At 33.4% G+C, this 22,781-nt stretch overlaps 1 protein-coding gene across 2 annotated transcripts in view; it reads right to left on the bottom strand.

Annotated features, from left to right (window-relative positions):
- Sema2a (Semaphorin 2a) overlaps positions 1-22,781 on the bottom strand; it is a 303,390-nt gene that overhangs the window by 68,472 nt on the left and 212,137 nt on the right. The window contains exon 2 of one of the 2 annotated variants that reach the window (XM_013317425.1): positions 19,336-19,594. The exons of the other annotated variant lie outside the window; for it this stretch is intronic. Coding sequence (XP_013172879.1) covers positions 19,336-19,537 — 202 coding nt within the window. The 5' untranslated portion in view covers positions 19,538-19,594. The remainder of the gene's footprint in view (positions 1-19,335; positions 19,595-22,781) is intronic. 2 annotated transcript variants of the gene reach the window in all.

Raw genomic sequence — 22,781 nt, 5'->3', positions numbered from 1 at the left:
TTTACAATCGGGACAGCGAGTAACAAAATCAAACGGCCGTCCGCGGCTGGTACAATAACAAGGGGACGTTAGAAAAACAACTCTAGGTCAAGATTACTCTAAGGGACTAGAGTGGAAATGTAAACAGTTTTTTTGATCTAACACTGTTGATACATGATTTAAATCACAGTAATTATACGAAGAAAACGAGACATTTTTATTTATTAATAGGATAGACATTAAAATTATTGAATGGATTGTTATGCGGTTTCCCTCACGACGACTACAAAAAAAGTCTGTTAGTTTAACAGTGGTAGAACCCGCTTTAACATCTTCGCACAACTTGGTCCGGCTCGCCCGGTGAAATACCACGACTAGAAGAGAGATGTGAATTGGAAGAAATTCCGCGTTTCGTCTGATGAGTAAGCGTCCCGGACGCCTAATTTAGTCCTCTTTCCCTTCCCACCCTTTTTCTTATAAAGAAATGATGGGAAGTGGAAGTGAACATTCCGGAAAAGGGGATGCCTGGGAAGGGAAAATATTTTATTTCTGTGCATCCTCTCTTCCGTCGATTGAAAGTAGGCTACGCATATGCAATTGCGTATGTTTATGGGCAACGGTCACTTCGCTATTTCAGCGATTTCAAGTGGCCGCTCGCTCGTTTGCCACCTTATGATATAAAAAAAAGTCAGAATACGTATGTATACGCTTTCCTTGATAGGCTAAAACTGGTCGATAGTTAGGATAAATATAGTTGATCTGTCTGACTGCTAGCAAGTTTTGATTTTGCATTTCAATACAAAAGATTCTTGCAACTGCTTTGTAAATCACGAAGACAAAAAAAACTTTGCGATTTTTTTTAAAGGCATAAATCAGGGGATTTTAGTGACAAATATCAAGTAGAATCGATAGTGAGTCGAAGTTAAATCTTTGTCTTCCCCGACCCTTCCTTAAGCAGTATTTTACTCTCGATTGAGAATAATATCGGATTGAAAAAAGATAGGACCAACAAAAAGCATGAAGTGTTGTAAATATTTGATGTAGTTACATTAAACGTTACGTGCATTGAGAATGTATGAATTTATCCATAGAACAGATTAGTACTATTCTAAAGTTGAAACTAACTATTTTAGTTTCAACTTTATGATGACATCAAGATACTTGATTGTGAAACTTAAAAATTATAAGTATCAGCAAAAGCGGTGCTTTAGAAAGGCTCGCAAATATTTCTAGATTTGTCAACCGTCTTTATTCTAAAAATACCTAACAAAACTAAGTTATCAAATTGAACAATAAGATAATTTAATTTAAACAAAGTTATGAGTAGAAATACAATAAATATATTAGCAACTAATCTCCTAAGTTAATTTAATAAAATAAAATAAAATTCCAATCCAGAATTTTATTTACTAATAAAATATCCACTTCACAACTCCCTAGTTTGATTTAGAAGTTAACATTTTGAAATTGATTGCATCACTACGTTGAATATAGCTTGTAAATAAAATGAAATTACTGATACCCGGTAGCTGAAGGAAATTCGATTTAAAGAACTCTACAAACAGTAGCATAAGAGTTATTTTATGTTTTCCTTTTAATATAGAAAACTAAAGTAGCTAATCAAAGGCAAAGGAGGATAAACAAACAAGATGTAGGAGCTTCGCGCAATCACGCCGGCACCGCGCGTTGTTTGTTTGGTTCTCTTTTAGCGAAAATAGATTGCTTGTCAATACACAGGTCAAACACACAACAAGGGCTACTGTAAACTGGCTAACAACCTTATTTATTATAGCTGTGTAACAACCTTTGTCGCCTGTCTTATCCAGTTTATCTTTCATACTGTTAGGAAGAAAATCCGAAAATATGCCAGTGTATTGACGCAACACTAGCCTTACTAAAATGTCGACGTTTATGGCCCCTCACTATTAATTCTGACACTGGACTTTGTAACGAAAGCACGTCATTCGCGCCAAATGATTTTAACTAGTACTGTCTAAAAATACAAACATAAAAATTTAATTAAATATCATTGGAAGAAGTAATAGGACTGTTTTGCTAATGCATCTTCTACTTATAAAGAACATCATACATTTGCATAAGAAATGTCGGTATAATTACTGTTCGTTTTTAATAAGTAATTTATAGTGACTTAATTCCTTTTTTTATTAGTTGGTATTTACTTTAACATGTGTCGTGCCAACATATAGATAAAAACACACACATAGAATTTGTATTCCGGTGGGAGAGTAAGTAACAAGTTAGAGCAAAAAGTCTCCAGTCCGTTGCACCCACAACTTTTAGTTTAAAACTTAACTCGGCGCTCCATAAATAAACCTTCGGTTTTGCCTTGGGTTATTCGGCGATTTCGAATTTCGAATTGGGAGTGGAAGTGTTAAGTCGCATAAATTACAGTTTCCGAGGATCGCAGTCAGAAAAACAAGAGAGAAGCAGCACTTAGGAGTTTGACTAATCGCCAGTCGGCGATGACAGTTTGGAGAAAACGAGAATTGGACTATACATTATTCGAACTAAAAGTTTTACACTAAAATGATTAAAAAATACTGGCCATTTACTGACTAGGTTGTATTTGGCTAAAACTAACAAACGCATTTGTCATTTGAACAGATTATTTAAACAAAAAAGATTGTATGGAACACTAACAAAATAATACAGCAAAGAGTAAGGTTGTGATAAGTATAGTGTTAAATAGCACTGAGCTTGATAAGTATTTTAACAAATCCGCGAAGCAACAGATCTTGTAATGATCCGAGTTAAGCGTCGCGCCTCGGTCGGCGTGATCTAAGACACCCACTTCACACCCCCCTAGTTACGGTCCTGCCGTATATCTCCGAACACGGCCAGTTCATTTGCTTCACGCCTCATACCCGCAAATAAATCACCAACCCCCTACACATACACTTTCGGAGCCGAGTGAAAACTCTTGTAGCATTTTTCCGAATTAAGTTTTTAGTCACGTCCCAACTTCTCCTAGGAATATTTATTTTTCTATCAGACCTTCAGTCGATTAATATTAACTTGACTTATGACATATTCCTACATTAACTGTAAAGTTGTACGTAAAAAATATTGTGCATTTCCAAAACATCTTACTCCGTACTAATGTTATAAATGCGAATGTTTGGATGAATGGATGTTTGTTTGAAGGTATCTCCAGAACGGCGAAAAGATGTAGATCATATATCATAGCCTGGTGGAACACATAAACGAATAATGTTTTTTTTTAATCCGCGCGGACGGAGTCGCGACAGCCAGTATTTTACATTTTAGGCACAATTATTTTCTTATGTTAAAACCGTTATATTAACACACAATAAAGTAGAGGACAAATGGCTGGATCTGTAAGTCGGTCCACACACGATCCCACCGCAGCCCGGCAACTTTCTTTGTTGCTCCGCTCAACTATTGTTTAGAGTTAAACTTGCTCGGATGCCGAATGGACAGCACTGACTCTGTGAGAAATTGTTTTGTGTTAGTTTGGAAAGGAAAACATTTTGCTAGCAGCTTAGCCCAAACTCGGTACGAAGCGAGCGCGTGACTCGCCCTGTTCATATTTTATGAGATAATGTGAGTTTAATTGTTCAGAATAAACACAGCTTATTTTACTATTTGTATAAGGAATGTACACATTTTCGAAATGTACTGTTAAATTTGTATTGTATGTTGAATTTATAATGAAAAATAGTTACTCGTATTTTAACTCAATTGAATAAACAACGATTTTGGTTGCCGTTTATGTAAAAAAACATGCTACATAGTAACAAAGATCTCTATCATACTAGCTGTCGCCCGCGTCTTCGTCTGCACGAAATTCAAAAAACTGAATTAGCAGTGTTAGGTAGAAAATGCCGGTGTACTGGCGCAACACTATCTTTACTAAAATGTAAACGTTTATGTCCCCTCACTATTCATCCTGACACTTGACTTTGTAACGAAAGCGCGCCATTCGCGTCAAAGGATTCTAATTAATAATGTCTAAAACCTACGTGATTTTCCAGACTATGTTCTATACATACCAAATTTTAGCCAGATCTGTTGCGCCTTTCCGGAAATACCTTCAAACAAACATCCATACATCCAACGATCTAAACTACTAATTTCGCATTTATATTATTAGTAAGATAATAGTTAAAATGTAATAAGTTCTTGTCTTACAATCTTATTAAATAAACGATATTCAAATACATTTGATATAATCAAATATATTTGATTTATATAATAGAAAAAAAATGATTTCATAGAAATTGTATTCTGTCTCGAAAACAAGTTATCGATCAAAGGCCTCTATTAATAAATAGAGCGAAAAATATATTTCTCGTTCGGTTCATTCAAGAAGAAGGAATGTCGAGTAATGGAAAGGTAAAAGAAATAGGTATATCAATAAACTTGATATGTATAACTAAACGTATAGGAAGGCAACTGACTTGTATATTGCAAGTTCTTGACTTTATTTTATTACTAGCTGTTAACTGCGACTCTGTCTGCGTGTAATTAAGCAAAAATCTCAATTAAAAATAGGCTACGTGTTCTTCCAGGCTATGTTCTTTATCTATGCGAAATTTGAGCGTGATACATTCAGCCGTTCTGGAGATACCTTGTAACAAACATCCATCAGACAAACTATTATATAATTAAAAAATCACTCTTTATATATATAGACACCTGAGTAAAACAGTACATTTGAATTAAACATTGAATATTACATTTGCATATTAGTTTGGTTCAAGTAGAGCATTTCAAATGACTTTACATTTCGCTGAAATTGTTTTCTTTCCAATATAAATAATGTTCGGAGTCTTAACACGACACATTAATAAAAGTTTATCTGTATTGAATAAAACAAGTAAAGAAGCTTACAAATTAAATTGGAAATAAATCAAATTTTAAGAGGATTATGTAGAGTTTAAAACTTTGTTTCTAATATCGTGCATATATTTCAACGGCGCGACGCGACGGCACATCTGAGCCCCGACGGGAACACGCAACTTTTTACATTGTTCTGCAATATTTTAAATGCATAAATTAACGTCTAAATTGTTGAAAACTAGCAAACGTTGAGGTTAAAGTTTCACTAGGGGTATATTCTTATGCAAATAAAGACAATGACTTGACTATCGCTACCACTTTAAAAGTATTCAAAATTCGTCCACGGTATCCGACCCTCATAAAAATGTTTTGTTTGTCCTAAACGTTCCAAGTGGCTGCTTAGTAAACTTTTCTACGAGTCATTGTTTTCGATGTGCCAACGTTAGTAATGGAAATATTTTCGTAAGCCCAATGAGAAATCCGTGACTTTCATAAAATTCTTTAGTGAAAAAAAAAACTCACGACTTAATCAGAATTATTAAAATTTCTAAGAAATAACATTTTATTTTGTGCTGTTTCCCTTGATGGTATTTATTACTACACTAACTATCGCCCGCGACCTCGTCCGCGATGTAAAAAAAAACCTAGTTAGTGGCCTATGTGTTCTTCCAGACTATGTTCTACACATATGTAAAATTTCAGCAAGATCTATGCAGCCGTTGTAGAGATACCTTCAAACAAACATCCATCTATATCCATCCGTCCATCTATCCATCCAAACATTCGCATTTATAATATTAGTAAGAATTAGTAAAATAGTGTTTTTTTAATGTAAGTTTTATGAATAACGAATTTATTATTTGCCTTTACAGTTTAAACAGTAAATCATAATTGTTTAATGCAAAGTAAAAGATTAAATGTAAGGAGAAAATTAAACATTTACATCAAAGTAATTGTAAAGAGCCGACAAGCGGCCGGATCTCGATTTATAAAGCCTGCAGAAACAATCATTCAAATAGGCTGTTCATATTGAATATTAAACGCTGTTTCCACTAAAGAATGGCAATAATCTGAAAGGCAAGTTGAGAGGAGGAAATAAATTTGTAATGCTAAGTTAGAAATTCGATTCTTGTGTTTGAAATGAGCAAATATACTTATGGAAAATGGTCCACAAAAGGAATCTTACTTCTTACTAATATTAATGCGAATGTTTCCATGTATGGATGGATATTATATTTTTTTTATTTTTTTTTTTGGATTTTATGGATGGATATTTGTTAGAAGGTATCGCCAGAACAGGACCGCATCTGCAGGGACCTCGCATAGACTACTAATTTTTTTTTTTTTTAATTTGGTGCGGACGAAGTCGCGGGCGACAGGTTGTAATAAAAATAACTATGGTTTTATGTAATAATATCATAAGCGAGATAGAATATTAACCGTATCAATTGAAATGGTAAAACTTTGTGCCAATAAGGTCTATGATAATATTGCGCAATTTATTAGACTTGCAAATTCGTGGCTGATCTCCCCCTTGTATGAAATATAACAGTGGTCGATACGACCTGCCCGCAACCGGCGGGGCATAGTATAACACCCCCATTTTAGCTCTAATTAAAAAGCCATCAAAGAGTTTTCAGTCATTAATCATGAAACTGTTAGCGGTGAATGCCGACTTCCCTCCGACTCGAGTCGAGTTAAAAAGGAGGATTTGGAAATTAACAAAATACCTAAAATATTCAAGGCTAGCGGAGTGGCAATCCTCTTGTAAAAACAAAGATTCTGCGGCTTTAAGCTGAACGAAATTTAAGTTGTTTCTAGCGATTTTGTGGATTGAGAACCCTTCTTTTTTTAAATACCACAGAATAATGCCAACGATATTTTTAAGCCTCGTAATTGACTGCAGCGGTTATACTTTCCACATTTTTCTTTCTTTCTTTTCCTTTGAAATGGCCGAGCCGGGAAAATTGTATTTACATTTAAATATCCCAGTCCAAGGATAAAACGAAAATCGTTAATAAAAGTGGATTAAAAGGGATAAGTAGAACTGATAGACTCTCGTATTTATATTGTACAAAAAAAAGGTAACATTTTTCATTATTGTATTTATTTCACAAACAACCGGACTAGAAGTTGTACTATGATACAGCGTTTAATGAAAAACAGATTAGTCTAAATTAGCAGAATTAATTTCCTTACAAACATATACGTATTTCATATGAACGTCAATGTGAAAGAAATGAATGTAATTCTGTTTTGGTTCTGAAAGGAAAAACTCAATTCCTACTATACGAAAACAATAGGCCATGAATAGTAATGGCTTCATTACGGTCTACAGATTTGTGTGTGATAAACGAAGAGCCCGCTTGTCAAACGCACTCGCGTTAATTCCACGACGCTTACTCGATGTCGACGCGATAAACTAAACAATCGACGGCTGTCCATGAGCACTGAATAACGCTTCGCTGTTAACTGGAGTGCATTCCACAAATCCACTAAAATCATTAAAGTATTGGAAGTTAGGTTTAAAACCTGCATACAAAGAATAGAAACTGTTTACATGAAAAGAAGGCAAAACAACGGACAAGTGTTAAGTTAGACGAATTCCTTATAACATATATGTAACTTCCAGATATCCAAATCAAGGAATATAATAATATTAGTCAATGCCCGCGACCCCGTCCGCAAGGTGCCTATGTGATCTTCCATACTATGTTCTACATCTATGCTAAATTTCGTCTAGATTCGATAAGCCGTTCTGGATAGCTTCTAACAAACATTCATCTATTTAAACATTCGCATTTATAAGAAGTGAGATGTCAATTTAAACGATGAGGCAATTTTGATATTGTCATATAACTAAATAGTGACATCGATTGATTAATCACAAGAATATATGAAACGTTATGAAAATGAGTTACTTTTTTGAATATCGAAGCTTTTCAATTAACCAATCCGATGACAGGATAGGCTAGACGTTTGTTTCGGACACCGGTCTGATTTCAGAGTAGTGGCCACTAGAGTTGGACGTGCGAACATTGCCATGTGGTATCAAGGACACTTGATCGTCCACTCGATAAACGATTCGGCGTCACGATCGGGTCTCCATTAAGCCCTATGATCTGGGAAACAATGACCTCTTCATTATATCACTATTAATGTCGCGTCCACTATATTAATATGCCGATAATAACCTACTTAGTGCCATAATTAGCTGGCTTTGTTTCGTAAACTGCACGTGCTAAGATTGAATTATTAGTTCAATAGGAAAATTAATGTCTCATGCGCAATTTAACGCATATGTGTAAAATACAATATTGGAAAAGTACCCTTTAAGGATTTCAAATGATATAAATGATATGAGCTTCAAGTAGGCCTTGTTTCGTTGTTTGCTTTACAAATTTACGCGGTGGTTTTTGATTCAATTTATTGAACAACATCTAGATGGTCGCCATCATTGATTGAGTGGACTCATTCTGCGAACTTCGTATACCCGTAAAATACCCGCATGATATGATAGTTTTATTTTATGTTTGATAAATTATTTTATAAACATTCGGTCGTTTATAGATGGCTTATGAAACATATTGTGAGTATACAATAGGCAATAAAACTCACAAAACCAATCCAATAGCGCAGTTTATAGTTATTGTAGCGTGATCCCGAGCCAATTACGTTAGTTTGGGGGAACAAAGTAAAAAAGAATAACAATAAAGTAATATAATTTGGACCCAACGGCGGGCGTAGTCGTTACCTATTTGTTTGGGGGACTACTCTAATTTGATGAAGGAACGGGATTCATTTCCATCATTACTCCATACAGTTATGACTCTCGGGTCGAAATTAAATTTATAATGGGCCAAATATTAAATTGCAAATTTAATATTAAATTTAAACCTTAATAAAATACTTAAGATATAAAATACATCCGCGTTTCTATTTGGATATTGTAGATTCTAAAGTTTAGGAAAACTTTTAAAGTTTCGACTTGAAAATAAATTTAAACCTTCCCTAGACCTCCACGAACATTTCAAGACCAAGATACGATAAATCCCTTCAGTCGTTCTCGAGTATTCGTTAGACCAACGAACAGAAATTGATTTTTATATATAGATAAGAATATTGTTTATAATTATGTTTGCCTTAAAATGTAATCGGTCTAAGTAAAGCCGAATAAAGTACATTCATATCGTCTGACGTCTGTAACACTTGAGTACCGCAGTGTACACGACAAGAACTCCAACAGTTTTCGGCCTGCGGCGAACACCTGCTAAAGGCAGTCTATAATTAATTTTCAGATAGACAGGTTCCTTGTGTTTATTTAGCTATCGTACAGATTGAACGATTTGTAATACATAAACTTTTAACCCTCAAAACTTTGAAAATTAATTTAAAAGTTTGTAAATATTTATTTTGGACAGATATACGTATATAGTATGTTTATATGGATTAGTAAAATTATCTTGTGTGTGATTAATCAATAAGTACTATGATGAGTTTAACTTTAGCTATATGTCACTTTTTGTTAATAAATAAATTTAATATTTCTTACGCAATAATTTAGAGACATCCTATATATAAGTTCTACTACGGCGAATACACACTAGTCCGTCGTCTTATAAACTAAATAATATCTGGTTTATGTTTCAGACATATAAATTTTAATGTCTCTGAAGGTTGATTGAGTCAAAACAAATGACGAAGTACGTCGATAATATAGCAAGTAAATGATTGCAACTTGTAAAGGTTGTGTGTCGCATATCGTTAAAATCGTGAATACGACCATCGTAAAGTTACCTTTTACAATGTCATTAGGGAAATTGGCGCCGTTAATTTATAAAGGCCCCTTTAACTGTTCCGCTATCGATGAATTTAAATCGGTAATCCCGCGGTTTGTTTTATGGTTGATAACACATGATTTATATCAGAGAATACGTACGCTCGTAAAATTTACGCTAAAAATTATTCATGGACAACGTTCATTGAATTTAATAATTTAGTGGGTAATATAGTATTGCACGCAGAGTTGAAAATGTTTCGCTAATGAGTCGCGTGTCTTAGCTTCGCATACAGAACGTATACTGCAATTGCAAATGGACTAATGTTGTCGCATTTATAAAAATGTTCAATAACATAGAGTCGTAAAATTCACTTGCATATAATTTGCTTTTGAATACAAATTAATGTAGACTATCATTCAAATTTAGGATTTTAAATATGGCTGCCTGAAATGAAGAATAAAAAGGCGTAAATCTGCAATAGTAACTTAAGTTATGATTTTATTTTAAATATTAATATGTTTGAAAATCTAAAATTTGAAACATTTAAATATGCAAGAAAATCAGATAGTTTAAAATTTAAAAGTACTAAAAATGCAAGGCGTAAAGCGAAACGACATTTCAGTAGGAGTTTATAGGAGATTTTTATCTATCAATTTCCTTCATGAAAACTTTCTAAAAGTATTTTCACAGTGTAGTAGCATTTCTAGTCTATATGGAATGTTTTATCTATAAAATGTATGATATTTAGTATCACAGGAAATATTCAAGTTTACTTTTCCAAGTGTATTTAATAACAATTGTTTTATTATCAACTTTACGAACATTAAATGAAGACAATAAAATATTGTATACTACATACACGCCGGCCGTAAAAAATTAAGTCAAAACTTTAAGGTTTATAAAACCTAGTTCACCGCACCGACCCCATGTGAGTAGGAGGCCGGAGACGTGATGAATACAAAAACATAACATTGTTTTATGAAATGTTATTAGAATTCGAAATAACTTTTGTAAAATTCTATTTTGAGTCGTAGAATGTACTCTTTGTTTCAATCATTTTTCTACCGTTGAATCAATTTTTTGATATTCAGTATTTTAATAATTTATGTTAAATGTTAACTTTTCAATCAAAAGATGATTTCATGTTCATGTTTCGACAGCGTCACTTGGCAATAGTATTTTAATTTACGAGAATTTTTTTTCGCGTGTCCCATTTAATAGCTTTGTTGTTTTGACATGAAGTGTCAATAGTGGCGCGAGATTCGAGAGTATTGAATTACAGAACAAAACAAACTAAAGGCGTATAAGTGCGAAAACAAAAGAACGTCGCTCCAACAAGGATCCGATTACCTTTGACAAGCGCGGACTGCATTCGAAACGACCGAATGTACTTATTGATTGAAGCGCACTCCTTTTTTCGGGGGTGAATTTTTTAAGATTCTTTTTCTAACCATACCTTTACGTTTTTGCAGACAGTACTATATTTTAATGAAATTTTTTAAATGTAACACAGAATTAATACCAACATTATTCTGTCGAGAATATACAAGGAGTAATATAACGAAATAAAATGACAGCACAAAATAGCGCTTGAGTTAATTGAAAATAGTTTGAAACTAATTTCAATTAGAACTCAGCAAAGCAATAATTTAGATTTAAATAATAAGCAAAGCCCAATAGCAACTTCAAATATCGAGAACAAAGCTTAATTAATGCTAGGTTAGGTACCTAGATGTTGGTAACTAATTAAACTTATTCTATTATGCACAAACGAATTTGACGGGACTGTCCGATGCAAATGTAATTTGATAGAAACCGTTTACAGGCAGACTGACGGATTGTAAAGTAAGATTACTTATATAGTTAATTAATCAGTTTCAAATCTTTAAAGTTAAGTATTTCTTGAAGTCGAACAAACCAACGTCAAAAATATTATAATACACAAAAATGTTCACAAAGAAAAATGAGTTTTGTGATAACATTTGCAAGTCATATTTCAAAATTGGCGGCGCTCAGTAGCAGCCGACATGAAGGCAATCGGGCTGACAAGGACCGTGACCAAACACAGAACCCAAGATAGAGCGAACTAGCGATGCACTGTCGACGCCTTCTGTCAAGTCAAGTCATGTTTCAAAATACATGCATATTTTATACACCTATCCTGAAAATGCTGCAACAATTTTCTGTTATAAAAGAAGGGGAAAACGAGAAAGAGGTACGCTCCTTCTTAAAGGGTTCTAATTACCCGAAATACCATCTGGTCACGCATTAATGAGAGGCAGAAAATTCCTAGAGAACCGCTCCATCGAGGCGGTGCGGGTGGTACCTCGTGGGCTCTTTTGACGTCCGTAAACGTAACTTGGCGGCAGGAATACTTTCAAACAATTCTTTGGAACACTATTTGAATTGTAAGTCTTAGGCCTAAAAACTTTAAATATAACAACAAGGTTGTTTGAAGCATTTGATCCCTCTATCGTAGTTTACTAAGCAAATAATTTATATTTTGAGAGCATTTGTTAAAAATATTCCTAACATAAAGTAATGTTGATGTTTGAACCAGCATTAAACAGTCAACTGTTACGTTTATGTTCTTTATACTGCCGCCATTCTGTCAACACACGCTGTCTCCCAAACTTAAATCAGCTTTACCGCGTTCATTCCGACATCGTAAAGCGAACCTTAAATTTGGAAATAAACTGTGCATATAAATATAATCAACTCAAACATACGAAATGCTATGAAGGTACTAAATTCTTTATAACGTGGTAATGCTTTTCTAAGCTCTGTCGAAGAAGGGTTCTTGTATAATATTCCGCGGCTAATATTCAAGTTTTATGCATAGATGTCTTCCGGTGTAGAGTTACGAGGTCCATAAAGATGATATAAGCGATAAAAGCTGTACTATGTTGAACGTTGCTCGCTTAATGAACTTGCCTTTTTAATTATTCTGTTTTACTTTAAAGGTTTAATCTATTTTAAAATTAAAAATAAATGTTGCCGAAATTTTAACTCCTGAACACCATTTTTATTATTTACTAGCTGTCGTCAGTGACTCCGTACGCGCGGTATTAAAAAAAAACAAAACCAAATTAGTAGCCTATGTGTTCTTCCAGACTATGTTCTAAATGTATGCTAAATTTAATCGAGATATATACAGCCATTCCGGAGATATCTTCAAACAAACATCTATCCATCTATCTAAACATTCGAATTTATAGTATTGGTAAGATAGAAATGCAATTTTGTAGAACCTAAAATTTGCTATTTTTTTTTCGAATTTGTGTAATAACATATGATATTGCATACATATTTATGGATTGAATGCAACAAACGATCACATTAATACTTTTAACGTTTTTGTTAGTAAATCTCAGAGAAATACATAAAGTACGTTGCCAAGTCAATGATTCAAAGGCGTATATAAAAGCAGAGAAAAGCTCGTATGCGTTTAAGGCAAACGATTGCGTAGAACTTTGTTTTCCTGTTTGCTAATTCCGATGCCTTTAACATTAATGTTAATTTGTGGAAACTATGCTTTCATTTCTAATTTTGGATTTCGTTGCTTTGCTTATGTTTTGAGAGTAAAAACCTCTGTAACTTTATTTCTTTGACGTGGTTTAACGGGAGCTAGCTTTGTGGATTATTATTAATGGGCAAGCGTGACTTTGATTTTTTATTTTACAAATTAATCGTAATAAATGCATCGTATAAGTTTATATATCATCCTATCTTATTAAAAATGTATAATTATTATAATTGTAGTGATCGCCCGAGACTCCGTATGAAATAAAAAACCTAATTAGTCTATGTGTTCTTCCACACTATGTTCTATATATGCCAAATTTTATTGAAATCCGTTCAGCCGTTCTGGGGATACCTTCAAACTAAGATCCATTCATCCATCCATCCGTCTATCCATCTTAACGTTAGCATTTATAATATTAGTAAGATTATTTCTTTGTGTGTTAAGCACCTATTAATATAAGATATTTAAACGTACAAACAAAATTAATATCAATAAAATACTGTTTAATTAAGCTTCATTACACAGCGATAAATCATGTAACAATAATGAAATTATGTAAAATGCTGACTCTTTAATCCAGTCACGTTACCTGTATCAATAAAGCAATTGACGAATTGCGATCCAATAACACATTTACGTTTATCAGAGCAAAATTAAAATAATATAATTAATTCACGACAGCATTTCACGTAAGTTGAGGTTATCGGCATAATTCCGGCATCGCCCCGGGCACAGTGTCATTGTTGGTTTTGTATAATGAATCAAATTTTGAATCAATTATTGTAGTGTTTATATATAAATTGTTTAATTGCACTATTGTGTTACTGTTTATATTTAGTTGTGTAATACTGCAATTCTGTATTAAGATATAATTATAGTGTTTAGCACAGATTTGTTTTTACACGAAGCTTTATAACGCAACTAGCTATCGCACGCGACTCCGTCCGTGTGGACTTTAAAAAATCTTAATAAGCAGATTATATGTTCTTCCCGACTATATTCAACATGTGTGACAAATTTCATCAAAATTCGTTAAGCCGTTCCGGAGATACCTTCAAACAAACATCCATCCAAACAATCGCATTTATAATATTAGTAAGATTTATCTATTAAAAAATCTTACTACTATATTCTCATACATTTCTTTCTTTAAAAAAATTAAGGACGACAAGACTATGTTATCTTGTTCAAAAATAATACAAAAGTTGGATCTCATAACGAAATTCAAAGTGTCAATAAATATCATAACGCAGAAAATAGAAGGTAATAGAGAATAAAATTCAAACAACTTTATAAATAAACTTTTGTAACAGCGTTGTTTAAATGTAAATTTAACTTCTACTGACTTCGACTGCATAATTCGAATAAATAGTTTTACATTTTGCGTTGCAGTTCCGAATGAATTGGCACATAATTTTTATAGGTCATAGTTTTTATGGAATGTTAGCCGGTCAAAGCACGCATTGTAACCTGCGACTCGGCACACACTATCGCCTTAACATCGAAATACTTCTCTTGAAACAATTTCAAACAAAAAGTTTTCACGGAGCCATAAATGTAAAACGCATAGCAGTTAATTTGCTTACATTTATATTTGTTAATAATTACGGAAATTGTTAGAAAATTGTTAAAAGAAATTTATGCTTCTAACAAAGTTTTTATCAAACTCAATTTTACTAATATTATAAATGTAAATGTTTAGATGGATGGATGTTTATTTGAAGGTATCTCCAGACCGACTGAATGGAACTCGATGAAATTTGGCTTAAATATAGAAAATAGTGAGGAAGAACATATATGCAACTAATTATGTTTTTTTTAATACCGCGCGGACAGAGTCGCGGGCGACAGCTAGTTTCTCTATAAAACATACTGTAGAATGAAAGACTTATTTCTGAAAGCGTTCACTTTTAGTTATTTTTAGGTATTTTCACTTTTGTACCATTATCACATTGAAAAATCGAAATCAGATGTTTTGCACGAAATATTCAAACGATATAGTTGACTTAACATTACTGCTTGTCAGAGACAACCGACACTGCAATTATACTATCAGAAAAAAGCAATCCTATCAATAAAATAATTGTTAGTAAAGAGTTATTCAATTCATTCAGCCTTGAAAACTAAATTGGACATTGAATGATATTGACAACGGTGGTCGAGCGCCAAGTGGACTTAACCTGAATCTTTGAGACTGACACAGTTCAAGGTCTCCTGCTGGCCACACGGCAACCAATAGATATACTGTTACATAGTATTTAATGTTGAATGAATGTGACTATTAAAATACTAATATATTCTTGCTTACAATTGTAACGTAAATGAGGAAAATAAAATTATTAACATCAGTTGGAGCACTTTCGTGGAAGCGAAATTCACATCTCAGATTGGCTTTACCCTTTTACGTGAGCAAAAGCAACATTTGAATAACTAAATTTTGCAGCAGCGCATTTCAAAGGCGAAAGAATAAGCAAAAGCATTATTTGTTGAACAGTCCGTTGCGTCGGCTTGTTCGCGTTAACCTTTGAGAGTGCTGTAAATCCAATGCAAACTTTTGAACACTCCGATTTTAAGTGGTTATTCTGTTCGTTTTGTAACCATGTTAATTTGTATGTTTACTTATTCCTGGAGCTTCGCTAATAAGACAGTGAAGTGTACTTGGTAGTTTAACATCTGAAAGGAATGCCACTTGCATTGGTATATTAGTGAAATAGCACAAATGCTACTGAGTTAAACGAACCGATCGACCGCAAATACCTGGATGTTCACTACCAAAAAGCATTTGACGAAGGTTAGCTGCCTTCGTGTCCTTAACCCTTTGTCTCGTGAGAATACAATGGACAATCGCAATGGTCCGGAGATACGATATGGGACACCCTTCGCTTCATAGCTACGTGACCAAATTTCAAACAAAATGTTTTGCGGTACACCGGAGGATAAAATAAGTAATGTCATCTCCCACCGGGACACGGAGGACGTGCTCCTTCGATTAGACTTATATTACATGGTGTTTGAATACGTCGGCCGCAAAGAAACAATATACAAGACGTGACTTGCTCTTTGAAATCGATGGTATTATTTTTATTGCCTATATAATATATATTATTGATAATAAGCTTCGTACACTGGACAGACATTTTTCAAGTACTAAAGTGATTGCTCTGGGTTTTAAATGTCACATCTATTTAAGCAAAATATGACAAGGAAACGTCCTAATCCTAAACATTCATAGTTCAATTTGATGTATTCGCAAATAATGTAGAATAATAGTAGTCATTGGAACAAACAGTCGTATTCGGTTTAACAGACATGGTCACTAGTCAAAGTGGTTGGCGTACAAGTTTCTACTGCTCCGGACGTGGTTGCCTCCTTCGCTTATTGTGCGTTTCTTTTTACCCTTTTCACTTGCCCGGTTGAGCGAGCGCCTTCTTTCAAATCGTCGTACATTTTTTGTTTGTTCACCACTAGCACAGACATTTGCCTCTCAGACTCCTAGGCCGTTTTGACTTTGAAATCCTACGTGACTATAAATATTTTCTTTACATGTTTTAAATTTAAATTTAACTTATTGTTTCTTTCCACTTATGGTGTAACTAAAGTTAAGAGATAGAAGAATATCTTTTTTTTCTCTAGGCTTTATCTGCGATCAGTATTTAGGACTTTAAGCAGATGTGAACAAAGAGTAATTTTTTTAGAATATTTTCTCCATCAAGAAAATTTCTTCTTTAAAGTCAATGGGTCTTATTTATCATATTATGGTGGCCCTTTTAAGCCTCCTTCTGTGGCCACATTTAGGTAAGGTTGCAATAAGGGGATTATAGTGGTTTGAAATTCTTGCTTTGCAACGCTGTAACGCTCAACGATCACCAGAAGAATCTGGTTATTCTTCTATATTCTTATCTAGTGTGAAAACTTCAAGTGAGTCAATAAATATTTTTGTATGAGTTAACTTTTAATTTTATTATAAAAATCTTTAGTATAATGTGCGTATGATATTTTAAAAGGATGATGGTGTAATAAGAGAATCGAGATTCAAGGACTTAGTTTACTTTTAAGTTTATTTTCACAGGTCACTCACAAAAATACGTATTCTTCTCAATATTCTCTTATTACAAACAGGTTTATCATGGGTCTCATTCATAACCGGAATAAAAATGCCGGACATGTAGTCATACAGACTGTAGACACCCTTTCATTTAAGGCTATTCAAGGGATTCTTAATGCACGTACTTTAAAAACAACTGGATAAACATTGCCTCTGCTGATGACAAACTGGACCTAATGCTCGTCAGAGCTCACGTTTACTCTAGCAAAGAATAAAGTCCTATAATTACTTTAAATTATAGTTTTCTTTAAAAGCATAAATGAATTGTTATGAGGGTAAAAAATTTAATTCCACGACTTGAATGTTGAATTTAATAACTGCAAAAAATTTTAACGTTTGAGAAGGCGTGCAGCTGACGGCAAAAATATGGCATATTATGATGTCCCTAATATACTTCACGGTCCGTTGGCCGGATCCGTCGATAACAATAACAGATTTAATATGCCCGATAATCGGTTTTGCTATTCGGAGACCTGAGTGATTGACACTTTTCATGACGTTCGAGTTGAACCGTGTACCCTTGATGTTGAACTGTCGATCTTCTCCATTATACTTGACGAGAGGGATGTATTATAGAATCCAAAATACTTAGCTTGGATTAATTTTGTTGTGTGTGTTGGGAAATAAATAAGTTCTTTGAGTAAACAGCTGTGGGGGAAATAATGCGGATTTAAGATAAAATTTTAAGAACTTGATATTATATTTATTATTAAATTGTTTTTTTCTTGTAGGCAAAAGATAGTACGTGTAGTGAATGGTGGTTACACCAGTTCGTTACAACTTAAGGTGTATGGAGTACCCATGTTGATATTTTTAAAAATTATTTAAATAAATTCTAGCACTGAAGAGCTGACGACGTTATACACAGATCCTTGACCATTTCATTCAGGTAACGCGTATGATTCATACGTAGTGGATTTTCATTAAGTATGACGAGGCTTAATGATTCAAGTTTCCGCATTCATTAAGCTCTCAGCGAACTGTTTAAAGCCGCAATGTTTAATGGAAGCGGTAAACTGCGCATTAATATTGTGGCTTGATGACCAAACGTCCACTAACGCGGTCAAAGCTAAAATTGTTGTGTAACGTTTTTCATATGTAATCAAATAAGCGGTCAAAATTTACACGAAAATCTATTTTATCTCACGGTAAGACCAAAATAAATATGCTTGTTTTTTTTTTTAATTAAATGTATATTTGTGGAAAAATGTTGTAACTGATTTATATTATTTTATCGTTCAATTACTTTTATTTTGGAAAAACTCAGTTAAGCGGAAAATTTCGAACGATTTGTCTTGTTTATGTTACAAATTAATTTACACTTGCTAAAAAAAATATCTTCACATAGAGTTAAAGTTGTATTGATGTAAATATTTTAGTAGGCAAACGCTTAATTTTTTGTCCATTTTTCGTTACATTACCTTAATTATGTTCTACATAAAGTTAGAGTTATTTAACAAGTTGCCATGACACATTGCAATTTTTTTCAAGAGTAACATTAACTTCAACTGTATTATGTTCTCTCTTCATTGCAGCGGGGGCAATGAAACAATGGGATCGTTTTGTCTCCTTTGCACTTATAAAACTTACGATATACCCATCTCACGTGTTACCCTTGAATAAGTTTTACGCATGTGTTAGTGCTAGTGTTAGACACGTGTGCATATTTACATTTACACACACAAGGAAGGTTCTACAAACACAATCAAATATACATGTGTGCGTTTGAGGTATCCAGTATTATCATGAATGATGAATCATGACTTGGAAACGCATCTTTCCGGAACATCGCCTATAGATTCACAAGATTTCTACGCATGGATACAGATTTATGATTAAAAATTCAAATTGTGTTGCCTTATTAATAGATAACTATTATAAAACAATCTTATAGTTCACGGTAACTATTGTGCTTAACATGCTACAGATTGACTCTTATGCGATATAAAAAAAATATATTTATTATTTAAATGTAAAAGTTTTGTGTTCCAAAATATGCCGTTGTTTTCTTTGCTTTTAAATTCTCTTGAAGATATAAACTAAATAAATATAATTTTATAGTACACTTATTCTTTGTATTAGTGAAAATGTATGTAGAAATATCATAATATAAATCTTACCTCGTTTATGTCTGACGTGGTATTTGCTTTTGGACACAGGTCCACTGCAACATGGTTGTTCGTAATAGAAATTGTATGAATTATCAATTTCTGCTGTCTGCTGTAATACTTGACAGTTGACCTGCCACTCCATACCGAGGAGAACGAAAATGAACCACCGAACCACAACGGCAGAGAAACTAAAAGTCCGCGATTCACACATTGTTTCAATTAAATATCACAAAAACGCACTTATGTTGATCTGGTATCTGTTAATTATCTGTAAAGAAATTTTTTTACGTCAATAACTATCGTAATATCACATCTTCCAACCAAGAACTCCGACGGTATTATTTCGGGAAAATTTTAAATGTACCTACCTATTAAAAATATTTTAAAGTAAATTTTAGTTTGTACACCTTTCTATCATATATATTATGTTGGAAAGTATCAAAAATGTTATCGAAAAAAGTATTAATGAAATGTTTTTCTCTTAATTTATTTTGATTTACGAATAATTGTTGTCACAATGGCCTGAATCAAATGATGTTATATTTATAAGAAAAATCATAGTATGTAAACCGATCCATTTACACAAGTTTTATCCATAGATAATACTTGCATCAAACACACAAGTTTTTAAATAAATCAAACACAATTTATCTCTCTATACGATACAATAGAAAATGTCATTGTTACCAACACAATAAAACCAATAAGGAATATAATAGTGAAGTTAAAAAACATCAATATAATAAAATGACAGTTGCGGAGTTTACATTAAAAAAGCCGTATGGGGTCGGTTAATGGTTGCGAAGACCATTACACGAGTCGGTAATGGCTTATTGCACACCTCGTATGGCACCGTATGGATGCAACAGGGCTTTTGGCATGTAGCGGTTTTGTTTTTGATTTCATATTTATGAACTTTAAAATCATCGATTGATAACTTAAAATACAAGCAGTTCAATGTTTAATTATAACTAAAAAGGTTTACCAGAAATTAAAAAAAATATATAGATGAATACTGTTAATCACTTGATGTTAAACTTGGATGAAGAGTTAACGCAGTGCCAGTCTTGGAATGGTAAAATCAATATTGGCAACCAAGTTTATTGTTGATGGAGTTTTTGTTTCCAAAATTACACTTGGACCAAAAAAATTGCATATGCCCGACGTGTATCTTTCAATATGTAAAAATTTATAAGGTCTAGTTTTAAAATCTTCATATTTAAAACTAATATTAGGAAGAAAATCCGACATTCTGTAGGTGTACTGGCGCAATACTAGCCTTCCTAAAATGTTGACGTTTATGTCCCATCACTAATCATTCTGACACTTAACATTGTAATAAAAACGCGCCATTTGCGCCAAAGGATTCTAACTAGCAATGCCTAAAACTAATAAAGTACATCCTGTATTCTTTCCAACATTTATCTCTTTAATAAACATAATCGAGTTTCCAATTCATAAAATATAATCCATTAAAACGTAAGTAAATAATCATTCATCGTTATCCAGTTACCCTAAGAGATTATTATCATGGTTATCAGCGAATAAATAAACGTCTTCTGGTAAATTTAACTCCAATCTTTTGGGTCGGGCGGCCGTCATGTGACCGATATCTTCCTTCGCTCAATGCGGTCAGGGATCGCGCCGTGAAAGACTCCGCAGATGAATTAAATAGATAAGCCTCAAAAAAGGGACTAAGAAAGGGGTGGAAAGGTCCAGTTATCTTTATCAGACAGGCATAATATCTTAAAACTACTTTTTAGCTAGAATTTGTAAACATGTTTTTATAAAAGACAATTTTCAATGACATAAATTACTTTTATTTTGTTATTTATTCTGAAAATTATTAGTAAAACATCTCTATTGAGGATTAACCCATAACACGCTTTATAGAGTTTATTTTTGTTTATAAAACAAGGCAATAATTGCGTGTGTTATTAATGAAAGTTGTTATCTGCGCGGCTGTTGTGTGAAGTTCTATTCAATGGATGTAACACGAGGGTTTCAAAATTTATTTCGTATGATTAATGGCCTCGGTTTTATCGCTTCGGTGATTTTTGTTCAATTGACGGCAAATCCTTCCGAGTAAATAAATATTTTAAATCTCCCCTTTCCAATGTTACTTAAAAGATTTTCATAGGGGTACACACATTTCTTTTTATTTTATTTAAATCTTCTAGGCCTATTTTGACACCTTTAAGTATTTTAAAAACATAACTGATGATCGAGCTTTAAATTATTTTAGATTCTGAACATAATTTCGGTTTGGAATTTTATAATTTAGTTACAAGTTATGTTTTTTTTGTTATTTGAATACTAGCAGCAGAGATGGTTGTATTTATATATGATATTTTGATGTTATAGCTTTATTTATTACCGCCGAATTCTAACGTGGCAACATGATGGGCATATTTCTGAGAAAACCGTAGGCAACAGGAATCTCTCCCGAGCGACTCGTCGGTTATATGAACCGGTTCTGTAATGATGTCTTCATTACTAATACACCGACAAATAAACTAGTTTTTATTCCTTGCTATATCTAACTTAACGCATCGTATGTATGTACATCTTACTTTTAATTGAATCTAATTTTGCATTTTGTTTATTAAGTGGGTTTTTTATATATTCTTAATTTAAAATGTATTATTAATTGATTTTTTAATTGAGTTTGAAATGCTTTTCTTCGTTTTAGTGCTCTCACATTGTCATAAATATTTTATGTTATATGGGCTAAATTTTCCGTAATTCGACGATTTTGTGTGTTGGCAAGTAGTACTCCCAGTATTTTATGAAAAATTTCATACTAGAAACAAAATTGACAGTTGGTAATTTTGTTTAGGCGTAAATTGTTTGCAAGCAGAGCATACATTTAAAATTCTTTCTTCTCGAGAATTTCACTGGCTATGTAATTGGCTATAAAGTTTCGCATTTCCCTCGCCGCTTTAGGGAAATTTAAGCGTAAAAAGTTTAAAATTATTTTCGTTAAATCTTAAGAATTCGTGTAACATTACTTCGTACGACTTCATTAAGCGCCTTTTAATCTCCTTTCATATCTGTCGATCTCGTTTCGTTTCACGATTACACCGTTAGCGCTGCCCATTGTACGACAGGCTTCGCTCATTATGGACGGAGAATGTTAAGAAATTTCATCCGACAACCCATTGAGGCAGCCCTTCCAATTGTACGAAGGTGTTCCGATTGAATGGTGGGCGGAATGAGGGGGTTTGAATATAATGAAATTTCGCGTCGATAAAGACCGCTCAGCTCGGTAACACAATACTCGATGTTTCCTCCGCGCCGCGTATCCATGTCACGCCATTAAACCACATAAAAATATCTGCCGTCACATCTACGGTAAGCAAATTATACTCGAACATGCGCTGTGTATAACGACTCGCGTAAGCACCGCGTAGTGAGAGCGTCTGCCTCCAGTTTGGGGGGTCGAAACTCGCTAC

The sequence above is a fragment of the Papilio xuthus genome, unplaced genomic scaffold (genome assembly GCF_000836235.2).
Source record: "Papilio xuthus unplaced genomic scaffold, Pxut_1.1 DF826938.1, whole genome shotgun sequence".
Taxonomy (NCBI): Eukaryota; Metazoa; Arthropoda; class Insecta; order Lepidoptera; family Papilionidae; genus Papilio; species Papilio xuthus.
Note: the sequence above shows the minus strand (reverse complement) of the source record. Positions and strands in the feature narration are given on the sequence as shown.